At 44.3% G+C, this 18,143-nt stretch overlaps 1 protein-coding gene across 1 annotated transcript in view; it reads right to left on the reverse strand.

Annotated features, from left to right (window-relative positions):
- Nucleotides 1-5,035: 5,035 nt before the first annotated feature.
- The window catches only part of LOC135518375 (ran-binding protein 3-like), a 29,554-nt gene continuing 16,446 nt past the window's right edge, over nucleotides 5,036-18,143 (reverse strand). Inside the window, exons 13-17 of the mRNA XM_064943536.1 lie at nucleotides 15,542-15,662; nucleotides 12,687-12,757; nucleotides 10,355-10,391; nucleotides 9,978-10,214; nucleotides 5,036-8,412 (exon numbers count right to left, since the gene is read on the reverse strand). Of these exons, the coding sequence (XP_064799608.1) occupies nucleotides 8,369-8,412; nucleotides 9,978-10,214; nucleotides 10,355-10,391; nucleotides 12,687-12,757; nucleotides 15,542-15,662 (510 nt within the window). The 3' untranslated portion in view covers nucleotides 5,036-8,368. The remainder of the gene's footprint in view (nucleotides 8,413-9,977; nucleotides 10,215-10,354; nucleotides 10,392-12,686; nucleotides 12,758-15,541; nucleotides 15,663-18,143) is intronic.

An 18,143-nucleotide genomic window follows, 5' to 3' on the forward strand; every position in this document is an offset into this window, starting at 1 on the left:
GTGTGTGTGTAGTAGTAGTAGTAGTCCTATCACGGGGGTTGTCAATTTCCAGTCAAATTGGGCTACTTTCAAAAATATGTCTTGGGTGAAAATTATATTGCTCATCTTCTAAATTGTCATTATCTATTAAATTCACTGTGACCTGCTGCTGACTGTCAGGCAGCTGTTGCTGAGTGGGTGAGTGAGTTTACTGGCTCGATACGGTTCTACTGTCAGAAATGGACAGAATATGGGTGAAAATATTGCAAATACCAGGAAAGAGAACAGGGTAAATTGAAATGGATAAAGAGCATCACAGGAGAACAACCCCGGTGATTTCCAATCTAAAATCAAATCTAAAGTCGGCTTTCTATTCCGCAACAAAGCCTCCTTCACACACGCCGCCAAACTTACCCTAGTAAAACTGACTATCCTACCGATCCTCGACTTCGGCGATGTCATCTACAAAATAGCTTCCAACACTCTACTCAGCAAACTGGATGCAGTTTATCACAGGGCCATCCGTTTTGTTACTAAAGCACCTTATACCACCCACCACTGCGACCTGTATGCTCTAGTCGGCTGGCCCTCGCTACATATTCGTCGCCAGACCCACTGGCTCCAGGTCATCTACAAGTCCATGCTAGGTAAAGCTCCGCCTTATCTCAGTTCACTGGTCACGATGGCAACACCCACCCGTAGCACGCGCTCCAGCAGGTGTATCTCACTGATCATCCCTAAAGCCAACACCTCATTTGGCCACCTTTCGTTCCAGTTCTCTGCTGCCTGCGACTGGAACGAATTGCAAAAATCGCTGAAGTTGGAGACTTTTATCTCCCTCACCAACTTCAAACATCTGCTATCTGAGCAGCTAACCGATCGCTGCAGCTGTACATAGTCTATCGGTAAATAGCCCACCCAATTTTACCTCCCTCATCCCCATACTGTTTATATTTATTTACTTTTCTGCTTTTTTGCACACCAATATCTCTACCTGTACATGACCATCTGATCATTCATCACTCCAGTGTTAATCTGCAAAATTTTAATTATTCGCCTACCTCCTCATGCGTTTTGCACACAATGTATATAGACTCTTTTTTTTCTACTGTGTTATTGACTTGTTAATTGTTTACTCCATGTGTAACTCTGTGTTGTCTGTTCACACTGCTGCGCTTTATCTTGGCCAGGTTGCAGTTGCAAATGAGAACTTGTTCTCAACTAGCCTACCTGGTTAAATAAAGGTGAAAAAAAGAAGAAAAAAAAGACTTACACAGATGAAAAGGATTCAATTATCCACAGAACAAAATGCACAGCGCTCATACATGCAGTTATAGGGCCTGCAGTGCATGAGGAAATAAATGATATTGGGGATGAGTCTTACTCATTGATTATTGTTGAAAGTACTGATGTCACTACCAAGAAGCAACTGTGTGTGGTGAAGAAGAAACTCTCAAATCACACAAACACAAGAAAAAAGCAGGGTGAGTAATGAGGAGTTGAACTTTACAGACAAATGACAGAAGGAAGTGGCAGCTGTACCATCTTGTATGGGGATCACTAGCATGTACCTCCTTTGGCCTCTCCCTGGCTGGAACCCTTGTTTCCTAGTGTCCCCTGAGGTCCCCCCTGCTAGTGGGGCTCATGGTTGGTCTAACCCAGCACTTCAACCTGCTAGTGGGTCTCCTGGTTGGCCTAACCCAGCACTTCAACCTGCTAGTGGGGCTCATGGTTGGTCTAACCCAGCACTTCAACCTGCTAGTGGGGCTCCTGGTTGGCCTAACCCAGCACTTCAACCTGCTAGTGGGGCTCATGGTTGGTCTAACCCAGCACTTCAACCTGCTAGTGGGGCTCCTGGTTGGCCTAACCCAGCACTTCAACCTGCTAGTGGGGCTCCTGGTTGGTCTAACCCAGCACTTCAACCTGCTAGTGGGGCTCCTGGTTGGCCTAACCCAGCACTTCAACCTGCTAGTGGGGCTCCTGGTTGGTCTAACCCAGCACTTCAACCTGCTAGTGGGGCTCCTGGTTGGTCTAACCAAGCACATCAAGCTGCTAGTGGGGCTCCTGGTTGGCCTGACCCAGCACTTCAACCTGCTAGTGGGGCTCCTGGTTGGTCTAACCCAGCACTTCAACCTGCTAGTGGGGCTCCTGGTTGGTCTAACCCAGCACTTCAACCTGCTAGTGGGGCTCCTGGTTGGTCTAACCCAGCACTTCAACCTGCTAGTGGGGCTCCTGGTTGGTCTAACCCAGCACTTCAACCTGCTAGTGGGGCTCCTGGTTGGTCTAACCCAGCACTTCAACCTGCTAGTGGGGCTCCTGGTTGGCCTAACCCAGCACTTCAACCTGCTAGTGGGGCTCCTGGTTGGTCTAACCCAGCACTTCAACCTGCTAGTGGGGCTCCTGGTTGGCCTAACCCAGCACTTTGGGGGGAGCAGAACACACAGACGCATCCTTCAATCATCTGTCTGTAAAGTGTCATTCCCCCTGTGTATCTAACTCATCTCTCATTATAACTCTGTTCCTCTACTCTCTGCAGAGAAACATATGGGGAATGGCAGCAGCAGCATCAACTTGTGCTGGGATTACCTCATCCTCTAGATCAGGCCTGGGCAAGGGCCAGCCCGGGGCCATACGTGGTATCATGCTCAGATCACGTAAAGAATTTGCGATAGTAAAGTTTTGAAAAACTTCTTTGTTATTCAAATTAAAAGCTCAATATATACACGCCTTTGTATAATGATTTAAGTAATTTATTTTGAAGGCACGTATAAATAACAACTGCACGAACACAGAGAGTGACTGACAGGCTGACACACACGTCACAGTTACAAATAGTAGCTAGCTAGAAATTACGGGAAAATTATTTTTTCAAAGATTTCAAAGAAAAGGAAAGTAGACCGTGAACGTAGGGTGTTCCAGAAAGAGTGGACATCTAAATATGTATTTATTGAGGTATCACGGAAAGCTGTGTGCTTAGTGTGCAAAGAGAGCATCCCTGTCTAGAAAGACTTGTCCCGACACTTCCAGACGAAGCATGCAGAGAAATATAGGAATACGTTTTCGGAGCACAAGGCATGTGCATCGAAAGAGTTGCTTTCTCAGTTGCAAAAGCAGCAAGGACTGTTTTTTACAAAACTGCATTCAGCAAACAACGGAATTGCGAGAGCTAGCTATGTACCACAAAATTACTAAACATAGCAAGCAATTCGCCGAGGGCGAATTCATTAAAGAATGTTTAATTGACTATTCAGCAATATTTTGCCCCGACAAGTGTTAGAGTTGCGTAAATTCGAATCTGGTATCAGGATAAATATAACAATGAGTCACCGATTGTATACTATGTATTTTTTATTAGCTAAGTAATAAATGGCAAATGCAACTTTCGTATATACGGGCTCACTGTAATACCACGCAGGGCAGAACAGAGAACTGACAAGATGTATATAAACAGTATTCTTTATACTGTGATAGACAGGCCAACAGACGGGTTGGAACATCACAGTAGAGGCTGGGCGTGGTTAAACTTGCTCAGCCTATTGCAGGCGCTCAGGCGGGTCCCCGCCTCTTGGTGCTTCTGTTGATAGATGTTCTTCACAGCAACAGTTACATCTATGCTCTCATGCTCCATACCGTTATCTCGCACCTGGCTTTTTTCCATCATGAGAAAGGCTTTGTTGTTGATATTGTTGTTGATATTTTTACTATATATTCTTGATATAACTGCAGACTTTGAAATTACAGATGAGCTTGCTTCAGTGAAGTCAATGAAGAGCACAACAGCAGGGAAAGATTTATTGGAGGAGGTTAATAACTGTGTGGCAAAGCTGGGACTGAGTTTTGAAAAGGTATCCAGTGTGACCCCTGATTGGTGCCCAAACTTGACAGAAAAAAACGTTAGCCTTTTGAAAAGGATACAAGATCATGTAGCTGAGCGGAACCCAGATCAGAATTTTTGCATCATTATTATTTTGCATTGCATTATTCATCAGGAGGTGCTCTGTAAATGTGTTCTGAAAATGAGCCATGTTGTGGATACAGTCACTAAAGTGGTAAACGTCATAAGAGCAAAATCTTTAAACCACAGGCAGTTTGTCTCACTGTTAGAAGAGACAGAGTCAGGTCGTTCAGATCTCCCCCAACTCACAAACGTGAGATGGCTGTGTTTGGGGAAGGTGTTTAAAAGCGTGTGGGACCTGAATTCGGAGATCGCTGAGTTTTTGCAAATGAAAGGAAAATATGTGGATTTCCCTCAACTGCAAGATAAAGAATGGTTGGCTGATTTGGCCTTCAGCGTGGCCCTCATGAAGGAACTGAATTCCAAACTACAAGGGAAGGGCCTTTTTGCACATCAGATGTACATCCTTGTCAAAGAAAAATTACTTTTCCTGACCCGCCAAATAGAAGCAAACAATCTCACCCACTTTCCGATATTACTGGTCTGTCCCCTATCAGATGACCAGCGGGAGAAGTATAACTCGCTGCTGTGCGCTTTTAACGGTGAGTTTTCTCGTCGTTTTGAGGATTTCAAAGTGTTGGAAAATGACATGCTGTTGGTTCCCTCTCCTTTCATCTTCAATGGGGATAACGCTCCCACAGACCTGCAACTTGAGTTTATCGATCTTCAGTCTGTCTGATGCAGTGATTGGATAACTATTCAAAACAATGTCACTGGCGAGGTTCTATGCATCTCTCGATGACCAAAACTTTCCAAAGATTAGGAGTCATGCTCAGAAGTTGTACTGTTTGGGTCAACCTATGTGAACAGACATTTTCAGTGATGAAATACAACAAGTCAAGGCACAGATCATCTCTTACTGACTCTCACCTCTCAGTAATCATGCGCAAAGCGACGTCAGAAAGTATACATGACTTCACTGCTCTAGTCAATTCCCATCAGACTTCACTCCGCACACTGATTGAGTATTTTAAATGTCATGTTGAGCTCTTTGTGCATCCCCGTTAACAAGACCTCTGTCCGTGGTGCTGAATTGCAGAATAGACTTTTCCCTCCGTGTAGTTCATTTCATGTTTAATAATGAAAATACCTACCAAAATGAGAACATGGATGCGGTTTATTTCTGTGCATGTTAAACAAGTAAAATAAGTAGCATATCTGCACGAGATTTACTGTAGATATATCTGTCAACACAGTCATACACATGATGTATAATCCTGTAATATGATTCTGGACCGCGATAGGAAAAAAATATGATAATGTGGTCCTCCATGGAAAATAATTGCACAGGCCTGCTTTAGATGGAGAGCTACTAGCAAACCAGCACGACTGTTTTGGTGAGTACTTATCTCTACACATTGACATTTATTATGAAATAAAAGAAGCCAAAAACAAAAAACTGTTGGGGCTTTTAGATTTTTACACTCCTTTTTTTTATGATAATTTATTTAACTAGGCAAGTCAGATTAGAACAAATTCTTAATTACAATGACAGCCTACAGTTTAAAGGAATACAATTATTTTAGAGCAATGTGACTCAACACTATTTCACAATATTTTCTTGAAAAAAATATATGGCTTAACCATTCACTATCAATCACTTCTATAGTTAAGCATTAAGGGGGGGGGGGGGTATATGGCTAATATACCTCACGCAGTGCCTGGATACAGCCCTTAGCCGTGGTATATTAACAAATATACCACGGCTATCAAATATACCACAAACCCCCGAGGTGCCTTATTGCTATTATAAACTGGTTATCAACATAATTAGAGCAGTAAAAAAATGTTTTGTCATACACGTGGTATACTGTCTGATACACCACGGCTGTTAGCCAATCAGCATTCAGGGTTCTAACCACCCAGTTTAAAATTCAGATTAAATCAATTTTTGGTGTGATGAATCAGTAATAAAGTGATAAATGCAGAGAAACAATTTGACCATTAATATTTAGATTGTCATTGTGGAGACAACTACTGGATAAATGTACAAACTCCTCTCTTGCTGCTGGAACAAAAATGTGGGATAGTATTCAGGTCTTGTGGGTAGGTTTTGAGTGGTCATTGTGCCAGAAATTTTAGCTCGACCTGGCAACACTGCCTTATCACATAACATACTGTGAACCCATTGTCACTAAAAAGGTTTCAGTTTGAAGTAAACATTTAACAGAAACTTGTCAAATTAATTGGAAACTTCTCAAGCTTCCTTCCCACTGTCCATTATGAATGAATGAGTGTCATTGCTTTTGTAGGTACATTAATCTGCAGTCCCTATTTCAGCTCTTTGCGATATGGGAGAAATTATTGTGTTTTATGTATTTTTCATTATGAAATCTTCATCAGTCAGTCCAAAAGGTTTTATTTTGTAGAGGGAGGGTGAGGAGTTGAGAACGACTACTAAAGAATAATATATTCAACGGCGTGGCTGCGGATCGCTAACTAAAGGATAATTAATTTATTCAACGGCGTGGCTGCGGATCGCTAACTAAAGGATAATTAATATATTCAACGGCGTGGCTGCGGATCGCTAACTAAAGGATAATTTATTCAACGGCGTGGCTGCGGATCGCTAACTAAAGGATAATTAATATATTCAACGGCGTGGCTGCGGATCGCTAACTAAAGGATAATTAATTTATTCAACGGCGTGGCTGCGGATCGCTAACTAAAAGATAATTAATTTATTCAACGGCGTGGCTGCGGATCGCTAACTAAAGGATAATTAATTTATTCAACGGCGTGGCTGCGGATCGCTAACTAAAAGATAATTAATTTATTCAACGGCGTGGCTGCGGATCGCTAACTAAAGGATAATTAATATATTCAACGGCGTGGCTGCGGATCCTCCTCTCTTAGGATCTGCTTCTGTGCGGATCACGTTCTGCACATGTGTATATTCTCTGCTCGTCGTAGAAAACAGACCTATTCAGACGAATGGTGCTCGTTTAATAAAATTAGATTAAGAGATGAATCAATGTCTGCAAGATCATTTAATTCTATTTTAAATAACAGAACATAGTAGCATAGTAGAAAGTCATCCGCACATACACAGACGCTTCGGGATCTTTAGATCCCGGAAAAGTCTACTCCCGCAGCCACGGCCTATATTCAAATGTACATGACATTCAAGGGTAGTACCGTTGTTTGAACGAACTCCCGTTTTTTTTTTCACAGACAAAATAAATCTTCATTCCAGCTGTTTTTTTTCCTCTCCAAATGAATTGAAAATGGATAACATGTTTATATTATCAAACAACAAATAATACTGTATCAACACAATAAACTCTCAAATGTCAGAAATGAAAACAATCACATACAAAATGTAGATACGATTTTGTCGAGTTACTTTCTTGAGATGCATAACAGGGTCAATGACTAGATGATGCAAAGTCATCCATTTTAGAGACATTTTCCAGGTGAATCCTTGGTTTTGTCCCAACTCTATTTGCTCCAAAAAGTGTGCACTTGTTCACTTTCCCTCACTGTTTTGAATGGAACTGTGGTTAAAATGATGTATGTCACCAATCCAATGCTTTTAGATGTGTGAGAAGTATCGTATCTCACTGGGCTCCGGTCGAACCTGCTCAGACTGAATGAGTACACACTTTCAGGAGAAACAAGATATTATTATTGGGACATGCCCCTTGTTGCCTGCTCCATTGGTTATCCTTGGAGCATTAACCCACAAGAGTTGTATTGGTTTTAGTCATTTATTTACTAAATATGAAATATAAGAAACTGCTATCATTTGAAGACTGAGTGATGCGGACGAGCCGTGAACACTAGAAACACAGTGCATATTATGTGTTAGATAGCTCACGAAAATTGATGACCACAAATGAATGACATAGCCGGAAACTATTCGACATGTGAGAGCTGGATGGATGGGGATGGTGAGCCGATGAAGGACCAGTCAGATGACTGACCATAAGACAGATCAGTACACGGTGACAGCCATGAGTTCCTTTGGAGCCGGGGCTGGTTGGGTGGGTCCAAGACGTGTGGGTGAGTAGAAAGGTCCCATAGTAGAAACTGCATTCATAAAACATGTGTCATACCTTAAAATGTCAGAGGGGAAAACACCCTCACACTCATCAATATGATGAGAAGCCAAGTCACAAACCTCCCCCAAAAAGCTGTGGTTTCTTATTGCAGCAGAGAAAAAAATAATAATACAAAAAATAAAAATAACTCCAGATGTTTACTTTTTTTGAATGCAAAGGGAAAAAATGAACTGCACGAGTTTGGGTGAGAGAGACTCCAGCACAGGTTTTTTTTATTTTTAATCCTGGAGCTAGAATTCTAAATATCCAAAAGTACTGGTCTGAAGGACCCCATGTTGGTCAGGGTGGGGTGTCCGTGGGGATGCCTGCAGTAAAATGCCCCTTAAACAGCAGCAGTATCCTGACAGGCAGTCCTTTAGGAAGACTAACGCTATGTGTTCCCAGCAGCCTGGGTCTCCCCTCCCTCGGAGTTACCTGCAGGACAGAACACTGTTAATATAATACAATCAAGGGTTTGATAGCATTTAACATTGGAACACAGGAATCATTTTCTGGATGGTAAAATTGTTTCCAGTGTATACTTAAAAAGGACTAAAACAAGATATTAAGAATGTAGAAAATAGAAAGGATCTAACAAATCACCAAAATAAAAACTAGACCGTCGGAGAGAATAAGAAATTCCAAAAATGTAATGGAGTCCCCATTGATTTTGTAAAGTTTGTTTCTAGGTTCAATTTATGAGTAATGATTTTTCTAATGAATAGGTGTCTATGTGGATAGTCTAGTGAAAATCTAACAGACTTTTTTTCCATTTTGTTTGGGGAGAAAATTCAGAATAATTCAATTACTGGATGCAATGTAGTAGTCTAGTTTACTGTAGGCTATTTGTTAATATGAAACAAGTGAACTAGACCTATAGGAGCTTGTTGCTGATCTCCATCCCTGACATCATCCACCAAGTTAGGTCTGACTACTAGGCTACCTAGTATTCAATATGCCTTGTCGTCATTGGTGAACTGACTTATCACTACTTAGCAGCCTACAGATCAAGAACTGTTTAATTAACATAGGCCTACTAATCGTTAACAGTCCAACATAGCGTTACGTTAACGACGGTATTAGCAGAAAAGCTCTCTCTGCCTTGTCCGTTTCCATCCACTCGCACTGAACTACCTCAGCACCACACACACGTTTCCTTGCTTGTCAATGCGCTCCCGCCTACTACCGTTGCGCAGATCAAAGCATGCGCGGGTAAAAAAGTGTTATTTTAGTTGACTAAACGCTGTAGCTAATTACCTTCGTCGTAATGACGCCTTAGCTAAGTAGACAATTAAGAAAGTGGTTGTGCGTCTGACTTAGATACAATTTTGGAAAATGTATTTGGCAATCAGTTAATTTGCCTTTTTCCCCTTCACACAACATTGATGTCAACAAACAGAGAGCGGCCATCCAGCTGGAGGGAGGAAACCATGACTACGGGGGGCAATGCGGGGAGCTGCCATCACGCTGGAGGGAAGAAACCAGTCCTCTGATTGGCTCAGCTCCATCTTCAGATGGTTGAGTCAAACACCAGAATGTGCCAGTTTTTTGTACCTGCATGCTTTGATCTCAGATTGATGGTACGCAGAACACATGTAGGTTTTTTTTCTCCTTTCTTTAACCAGGCAAGTCAGTTAAGAACAAATTCTTATTTTCAATGACGGCCTAGTGGGTTTACTGCCTTGTTCAGGGGCAGAACAACAGATTGGGAATGGTGCTGTGTCTGCAGAACAACAGATTTTTACCTTGTCAGCTCAGGGATTTGATCTTGCAACCTTTCGGTTACAAGTCCAACGTTCTAACCACTAGGCTACCCTGTCATCTGCGGGTCTGATGACTGGACACACTAGTAATAGTAACTGGAGAGATATGGGTAGACATACTGACTAAAAGTACACAAAGTACCACAAAGGCAGTTGAAGAACCTTGAAGTCTCACAAAAAGTGATTGAATGACACACCCACCCACTAATACCACTAGAAAGGTAGCTAGGTACAGACCTGCTGCTGTGTTGTTGACCTGGTCTTCCTCATCGCTGTCCCCCTCAGAGTGGGGCAGGTCAGCCTCAGGGACGCAGTCTGTAGCCGAGGCCTCATGGGGCTCCTGGTCCGCACGGCTCTTCAAGGCCAGGATACGATGGTGCAGCGCTGCAGCGAGCTGACCTGTGTCCTTAGAACTGGCCTGGAAACCAACAAATAAAAAAATAAAAAATAAAATAACATTTATTTTAGAAAGCCCTTTTTTACATTAGCAGTCGTCACAAAGTGCTTTACTGATTACCCAGCCAAAAACACCAAAGAGTGAGCAACGCAGAAGAACAGTGGCTCGGAACTTCCTAGAAAAAGGCAGGAACCTAGGAAGAAACCTACAGAGGAACCTGGCTCCGAGGGGTAGTCAGTCCTCTTCCGGCTGTGCTGGGTGGAGATTTATGGCCAGATCCATAAGGGACCACAAAGACAAGAGATAAACAACATTCGACAGACACCATTGTTGACAGTGTGAACTTAAATTACTTAAATTTAAATGACTAAAACAAGATACAAAAGTATGTAGGAAAGAATGTTAGCAAGGTCATCTTTGAGATCTAACAAGCACTGGAATAAAAACTAGATAGTCAGGGAGAATGTCATGGCATGGGGGGGGGCTCCCATTGACTCTTATGTTTGAGTCACTCAGACACTGCAGCAGCGATGGCAAAATGTGTAGAATTGCAGGAAATTTGCTGTAAAAACAGCAATATCGCCTCAGCAGCCAATAGGGCCCCTAAAACTGCACCATTGGCCACGCCCACTACAAAGGATGGTGCTGTATGCGTGATGCAGGCTAGGGGATGGTGCTGTATGCGTGATGCAGGCTAGGGGATGGTGCTGTATGCGTGATGCAGGCTTGGGGATGGTGCTGTATGCGTGATGCAGGCTAGGGGATGGTGCTGTATGCGTGATGCAGGCTAGGGGATGGTGCTGTATGCGTGATGCAGGCTAGGGGATGGTGCTGTATGCGTGATGCAGGCTAGGGGATGGTGCTGTATGCGTGATGCAGGCTAGGGGATGGTGCTGTATGCGTGATGCAGGCTAGGGGATGGTGCTGTATGCGTGATGCAGGCTAGGGGATGGTGCTGTATGCGTGATGCAGGCTAGGGGATGGTGCTGTATGCGTGATGCAGGCTAGGGGATGGTGCTGTATGCGTGATGCAGGCTAGGGGATGGTGCTGTATGCGTGATGCAGGCTAGGGGAGGGTGCTGTGCGTGATGCGTGATGCAGGCTAGGGGATGGTGCTGTATGCGTGATGCAGGCTAGGGGATGGTGCTGTATGCGTGATGCAGGCTAGGGGATGGTGCTGTATGCGTGATGCAGGCTAGGGGAGGGTGCTGTATGCGTGATGCAGGCTAGGGGAGGGTGCTGTATGCGTGATGCAGGCTAAGGGGAGGGTGCTGTATGCGTGATGCAGGCTAGGGGAGGGTGCTGTATGCGTGATGCAGGCTAGGGGAGGGGGTGCTGATGCAGGCTAGGGGAGGGTGCGTGATGCAGGCTAGGGGAGGGTGCTGTATGCGTGATGCAGGCTAGGGGAGGGTGCTGTATGCGTGATGCAGGCTAGGGGATGGTGCTGTATGCGTGATGCAGGCTAGGGGATGGTGCTGTATGCGTGATGCAGGCTAGGGGATGGTGCTGTGATGCGTGATGCAGGCTAGGGGATGGTGCTGTATGCGTGATGCAGGCAAGGGGATGGTGCTGTATGCGTGATGCAGGCTAGGGGATGGTGCTGTATGCGTGATGCAGGCTAGGGGATGGTGCTGTATGCGTGATGCAGGCTAGGGGATGGTGCTGTATGCGTGATGCAGGCTAGGGGATGGTGCTGTATGCGTGATGCAGGCTAGGGGATGGTGCTGTATGCGTGATGCAGGCTAGGGGATGGTGCTGTATGCGTGATGCAGGCTAGGGGGAGGGGATGGTGCTGTATGCGTGATGCAGGCTAGGGGAGGGTGCTGTATGCGTGATGCAGGCTAGGGGAGGGTGCTGTATGCGTGATGCAGGCTAGGGGAGGGTGCTGTATGCGTGATGCAGGCTAGGGGATGGTGCTGTATGCGTGATGCAGGCTAGGGGATGGTGCTGTATGCGTGATGCAGGCTAGGGGATGGTGCTGTATGCGTGATGCAGGCTAGGGGATGGTGGATGCGTGATGCAGGCTAGGGGATGGTGCTGTATGCGTGATGCAGGCTTGGGGATGGTGCTGTATGCGTGATGCAGGCTAGGGGATGGTGCTGTATGCGTGATGCAGGCTAGGGGATGGTGCTGTATGCGTGATGCAGGTGATGCAGGCGTGATAGGGGATGGTGCTGTATGCGTGATGCAGGCTAGGGGATGGTGCTGTATGCGTGATGCAGGCTAGGGGATGGTGCTGTATGCGTGATGCAGGCTAGGGGATGGTGCTGTATGCGTGATGCAGGCTAGGGGATGGTGCTGTATGCGTGATGCAGGCTAGGGGATGGTGCTGTATGCGTGATGCAGGCTAGGGGATGGTGCTGTATGCGTGATGCAGACTCTGGGATGGTGCTGTATGTGTGATGCAGGCTAGTGGATGGTGCTGTATGTGTGATGCAGGCTAGGGGAGGGGATGGTGTCATGGTGCGATATGCGTGATGCAGGCACTTTGACCCCCTGGGATCTGCTGTATGCGTGATGCAGGCTAGGGGATGGTCTTATGCGCTGGCCTTGTCCACCTGCATCTGGGGCCACAGCTTGGTGTTCAGGATCAACCTTAAACTGCCCTGGGTCCGCATCACTGGGGAACACAGATACCACAGGGTAGTTACAGCCAGATCACTGGGGAACACAGATACCACAGGGTAGTTACAGCCAGATCACTGGGGAACACAGATACACAGGGTAGTTACAGCCAGATCACTGGGGAACACAGATACCACAGGGTAGTTACAGCCTGATCACTGGGGAACACAGATACACAGGGTAGTTACAGCCTGATCACTGGGGAACACAGATACACAGGGTAGTTACAGCCAGATCACTGGGGAACACAGATACACAGGGTAGTTACAGCCAGATCACTGGGGAACACAGATAACCACAGGGTAGTTACAGCCAGATCACTGGGGAACACAGATAACCACAGGGTAGTTACAGCCAGATCACTGGGGAACACAGGGGAACACAGATGGGGAACACCACAGGGTAGTTACAGCCAGATCACTGGGGAACACAGATACCACAGGGTAGTTACAGCCAGATCACTGGGGAACACAGATACACAGGGTAGTTACAGCCAGATCACTGGGGAACACAGTGTGGAAGACATCTTTGTGGGCTATACGCAGCCTCGTCTCAGGGTAGTAATGGTTGATATCCCTCTAGTGGTGTGGGGGCTGTTTTTGGCAAAGTGGGTGGGGTTATATCCTGCCTGGTTGGCCCTGTCTGTGGGAAACGTCAGGACAGGGCCACAGTGTCCCCCAACCCACCGTCTCAGTATCTATGCTGCAATATTCTATGTGCCGTGGGGCTAGGGTCAGTCTGTTATATCTGGTGTAATTCTCCTGCATTATCTGGTTTCCTGTGTGAACCCTCTAATTCTTTCCCACTCTCCCGGAGGACTTAAGCCCTAGGATCATGCCTCAGGACTACCTGACATGATGACTCCTTGCTGTACCCAGTCCACCTGGTCGTGCTGCTGCTCCAGTTTCAACTGTTCTGCCTGCGGCTATGGAACCCTGACCTGTAGACTGGACGTGCTACCTGTCCCAGACCTACTGTTTTCGACTCTCTACCGCACCAGCGGTCTTGACCTCTGAATGCTTGGATATGAAAAGCCAACTGTCATTTACTCCTGAGGTACTGACCTGCTGCACCCTCTACAACCACTGTGATTATTATTTGACCCTGCTGGTCATCTATGAAAGTTTTAACATCTTTTATAACAATCTGGCCTTTAAATTGGCAATGTACTCTTCTAATCTCCACCCGGCACAGCCAGAAGAGGACTGCCCCACCCCTCAGAGCCTGGTTCCTCTCTAGGTTTCTTTCTAGGTTCCTGCCTTTCTAGGGAGTTTTACCTAGCCACCGCTCTTCTACATCTGCATTGCTTGCCATTTGGGGTTTTAGGCTGGGTTTCTGTATAGCACTTTGACATCTGCTGATTTAAAACGGGCTTCATAAATACATTTGATTGATTGATATATACACAGGGTAATTAGACAGATCACTGAGGAACACATATACAGTGCATTCGGAAAGTATTCAGACACTTTGACCTTTTCCACATTTCGTTAGGTTACAGGCTATTTTCTGCATACCACCCCTACCTTGTCACAACACAACTGATTGGCTCAAATGCATTAAGGAAAGAAATTCCACAAATTAACTTAAGGCACACCTGTTATTAATTGAAAATCATTCCAGGTGACTACCTCATGAAGCTGGTTGAGAGAATGTCAAGAGTGTACAAAGCTGTCATCAAGGCAAAGGGTGGCTACTTTGACTAATCTCAAATATAAAATATATTTTGATTTGTTTAACATTTTTTGGTGACTACATGATTCCATGCATGTTATTTGTCTTCAATATAATTTTACAATTAATAAAAACCCTGGAATGAGTAGGAGTGTCCAAACCTTTGACTGGTACTGTATGTAAATGAGATATTTATGTTTTCCATTTTCAATAAATTACCAAGCATTTCTAAAAACAATGTTTTCACTTTTGTCATGGTATGGGGAATTCAGGCTGTAACAACAAAATGTGGAATAAGGTGTATTCCTTCAATCCTTTTGGAATGTTTACTTTTAAGGCATTTATTCCTTCAATCCTTTTGGAATGTTCAATGACTTCGGTTAGGAAGGCATTGTATTCCTTCAATCCTTTTGGAATGTTCAATGACTGGTCAGTTAAAGGCATTGTATTCCTTCAATCCTTTTGGAATGTTCAAAGTTCATTGGTTTTACCTTTTGGAATGTTCAATGACTGGTCAGTTAGGAAGGCATTGTATTCCTTCAATCCCTTTTGGAATGTTCAATGACTGGTCAGTTAGGAAGGCATTGTATTCCTTCAATGTTCAATGACTGGTCAGTTGGAATGTTCAATGACTGGTCAGTTAGGAAGGCATTGTATTCCTTCAATGTTCCTTTTTGGAATGTTCAATGACTGGTCAATGAGTTAGGAAGGCATTGTATTCCTTCAATCCTTTTGGAATGTTCAATGACTGGTCGGTTAGGAAGGCATCCTTTTTGGAATGTTCAATTCCTTAGGAAGGCATTGTATTCCTTCAATCCTTTTTGGAATGTTCAATGACTGGTCAGTTAGGAAGGCATTGTATTCCTTCAATCCTTTTTGGAATGTTCAATGACTGGTCAGTTAGGAAGGCATTGTATTCCTTCAACCCTTTTGGAATGTTCAATGACTGGTCGGTTAGGAAGGCATTGTATTCCTTCAATCCTTTTTGGAATGTTCAATCCCAATGACTGTGGTCAGTTAGGAAGGCATTGTGATTTATCCTGTAAATTACCGAGACAAACAACCATTCATGAATGTGTACAGGTTTGTGCGTTCGTGTACCTACCTAGGCGTGACTGTAATGATCCGTCATCTGTAGATGCCATGTCATTAAGCCTGAGCAGCCCTCGACCTCGCTCTATCCATGACTGGGCCGTCATGTCAAACACAAACAACTTGCACTGGACCTGAAGAGGGACAACAAAAACAACAAATCAACAACAAATACCCCAGACGACTCTTTTTATTTTATTTATTTTTTTTAAAATCATATGAGAAAAAAACAATTTCATTTTATTTGGAATGCTAGACAAAATTAAAATGTGCTTATTTATCCAGCCTGTATCACATCTGGATGTGATTGGGAGTCCCATAGTGTGGCGCACAATTGGCCCAGTGTCGCCCGAGTTTTGCTGGGGTAGGCTGTCATTGTAAATAAGAATATTCTTAACTGACTTGCCTAGTTAAAAAAAAAAAATAATAATAATAAATGAGTTTAGGGGCTAAAATTATTAAATATTAAAGCTTTAAACTGCTCACTAAAAGCTTCAATCATACATAAGTAATACTAAAACCCAAAATGGTTCTCCAGTAGATTATTAAGGAAGCATCATCCTTTGTTCAAAAATGGCCTTTTTACCTTCATACAGATCACAACTTGTCATTGCCGACTAATTGAAAATTAAATTTTGTTTAAAAGTATCACCCTTTCTTAAACAAGCCATACAAAGCTGGTTACAATTTCAGTTTTATCCTCCAGAAAAATGATAGAACAAATAATACATCACATGTTATGGTTAAACTCAAATATACTGATTTATTAAAACTTTTTTTTTTAAACCATGTTTTATTATATTTACTAATGATATTATGAATAGTGTTGGATTCAACATTTTTAACATTGAGATATTAAAAGACATGATAGATGAGAAGCATAGTAAATAAAAGGTGTGAGATCTGTAGAAAGACAGAGTGGCTGTGGAATGTGCTGGGTGGACGGGAGGAGATCAAAGGATTGCTATAGGGGAGACAGATGGACATCTGTGGATTAGGCAAAGGAGGGGTTGAGGTCAGATCCCCTGGTTCCTGTGGAACCATAAGATGTAAGGATTGGAGAGGAGGAGTGTCTTAAGTGGGATATATACACACCTATGATTGTGAGAAATGTTTGGTGGTCTGAATTACAGCTGTAAAATAACCTTTGGGCAGAAATAAACTAATTAAACTTGGTTAAGCTTCTCTAATGTCTGGGAGTTATTTACTCTCAAAAATAAGATCCTAACAATAGAAAACAGTGGAGCTGTGCCACATATGCAGCTATCGAAAATATATGGGAATATCTGTTCAATATAAACTAACAACCAACTGATTGCAGCATTACCACAAACATGGAGGCGGCAAGTGGAAAAGGGAGAAGGTAGGGAACTTGTTTACCTATATATATATATAAATAAAAATAAATGTCCTCTCACTGTCAACTGCATTTATTTGCAGCAAACATATGTTCATACAAATATTTGAACAAGATTCAACAACTGAGACACAAACTGAACAAGTTCCACAGACATGTGACTAACAGAAATGGAATAATGTGTCCCTGAACAAAGGGGGGGGGGGTCAAAATCAAAAGTCAGTATCTGGAGTGGCCACCAGCTGCATTAAGTACTGCATCTCCTCCTCATGGACTGCACCAGAGTTTGCTGTGATATGTTACCCCACTCTTCCACCAAGACGCCTGCAAGTTCCAGGACATTTCTGAAGGGGGAATGGCCCTAGCCCTCACCCTCCAATCCAGGTCAATGGGATTGAGATCCGGGATCTTCGCTGGCCATGGCAGAACACTGACATTCCTGTCTTGCAGGAAATCACACACAGAACAAGCAGTATGGCTGGTGGCAATGTCATGCCGGAGGGTCATGTCAGGATGAGCCTGCAGGAAGGGTACCACATGAGGGAGGAGGATGTCTTCCCTGTAACGCACAGCGTTGAGATTGCCTGCAATGACAACAAGCTCAGTCCGATGATGCTGTGCCACACCGCCCCAGACCATGACGGACCCTTCACCTCCAAATGAATCCCGCTCCAGAGTACAGGCCTCGGTGAAACGCTCATTCCTTCACCGATAAATGCGAATCTGACCATCACCCCTTGTGAGACAAAACCGCGACTCGTCAGTGAAGAGCACTTTTTGCCAGTCCTGTCTGGTCCAGCGACGGTGGGTTTGTGCCCATAGGCAACGTTGTTGCCAGTGATGTGTGGTGAGGACCTGCCTTACAACAGGCCTACCAGCCCTCAGTCCAGCCTCTCTTAGCCTATTGCGGACAGTCTGAGCACTGATGGAGGGATTGTGCATTCCTGGTGTAACTCGGGAAGTTGTTGTTGCCATCCTGTACCTGTCCCGCAGGTGTGATGTTCAGATGTACCGATTCTGTGCAGGTGTTGTTACACATGGTCTGCCCTTGTGAGGAGGATCAACTGTCCATCCTGTCTCCCCCTGTAGCCTTGTTTTCAGTCTCACAGTACGGACATTGCAATTTATTGCCCAGGCTACATCTGTAGTCCTCATGCCTTCTTGCAGCATGCATAAGGCACGTTCAGGCAGATGAGCAGGGACCCTGTGCATCTTTCTTTTGGTGTTTTTCAGAGTCAGTAGAAAGGCCTCTTTAGTG

The sequence above is a fragment of the Oncorhynchus masou genome, chromosome 3 (genome assembly GCF_036934945.1).
Source record: "Oncorhynchus masou masou isolate Uvic2021 chromosome 3, UVic_Omas_1.1, whole genome shotgun sequence".
NCBI classification, from domain to species: domain Eukaryota; kingdom Metazoa; phylum Chordata; class Actinopteri; order Salmoniformes; family Salmonidae; genus Oncorhynchus; species Oncorhynchus masou.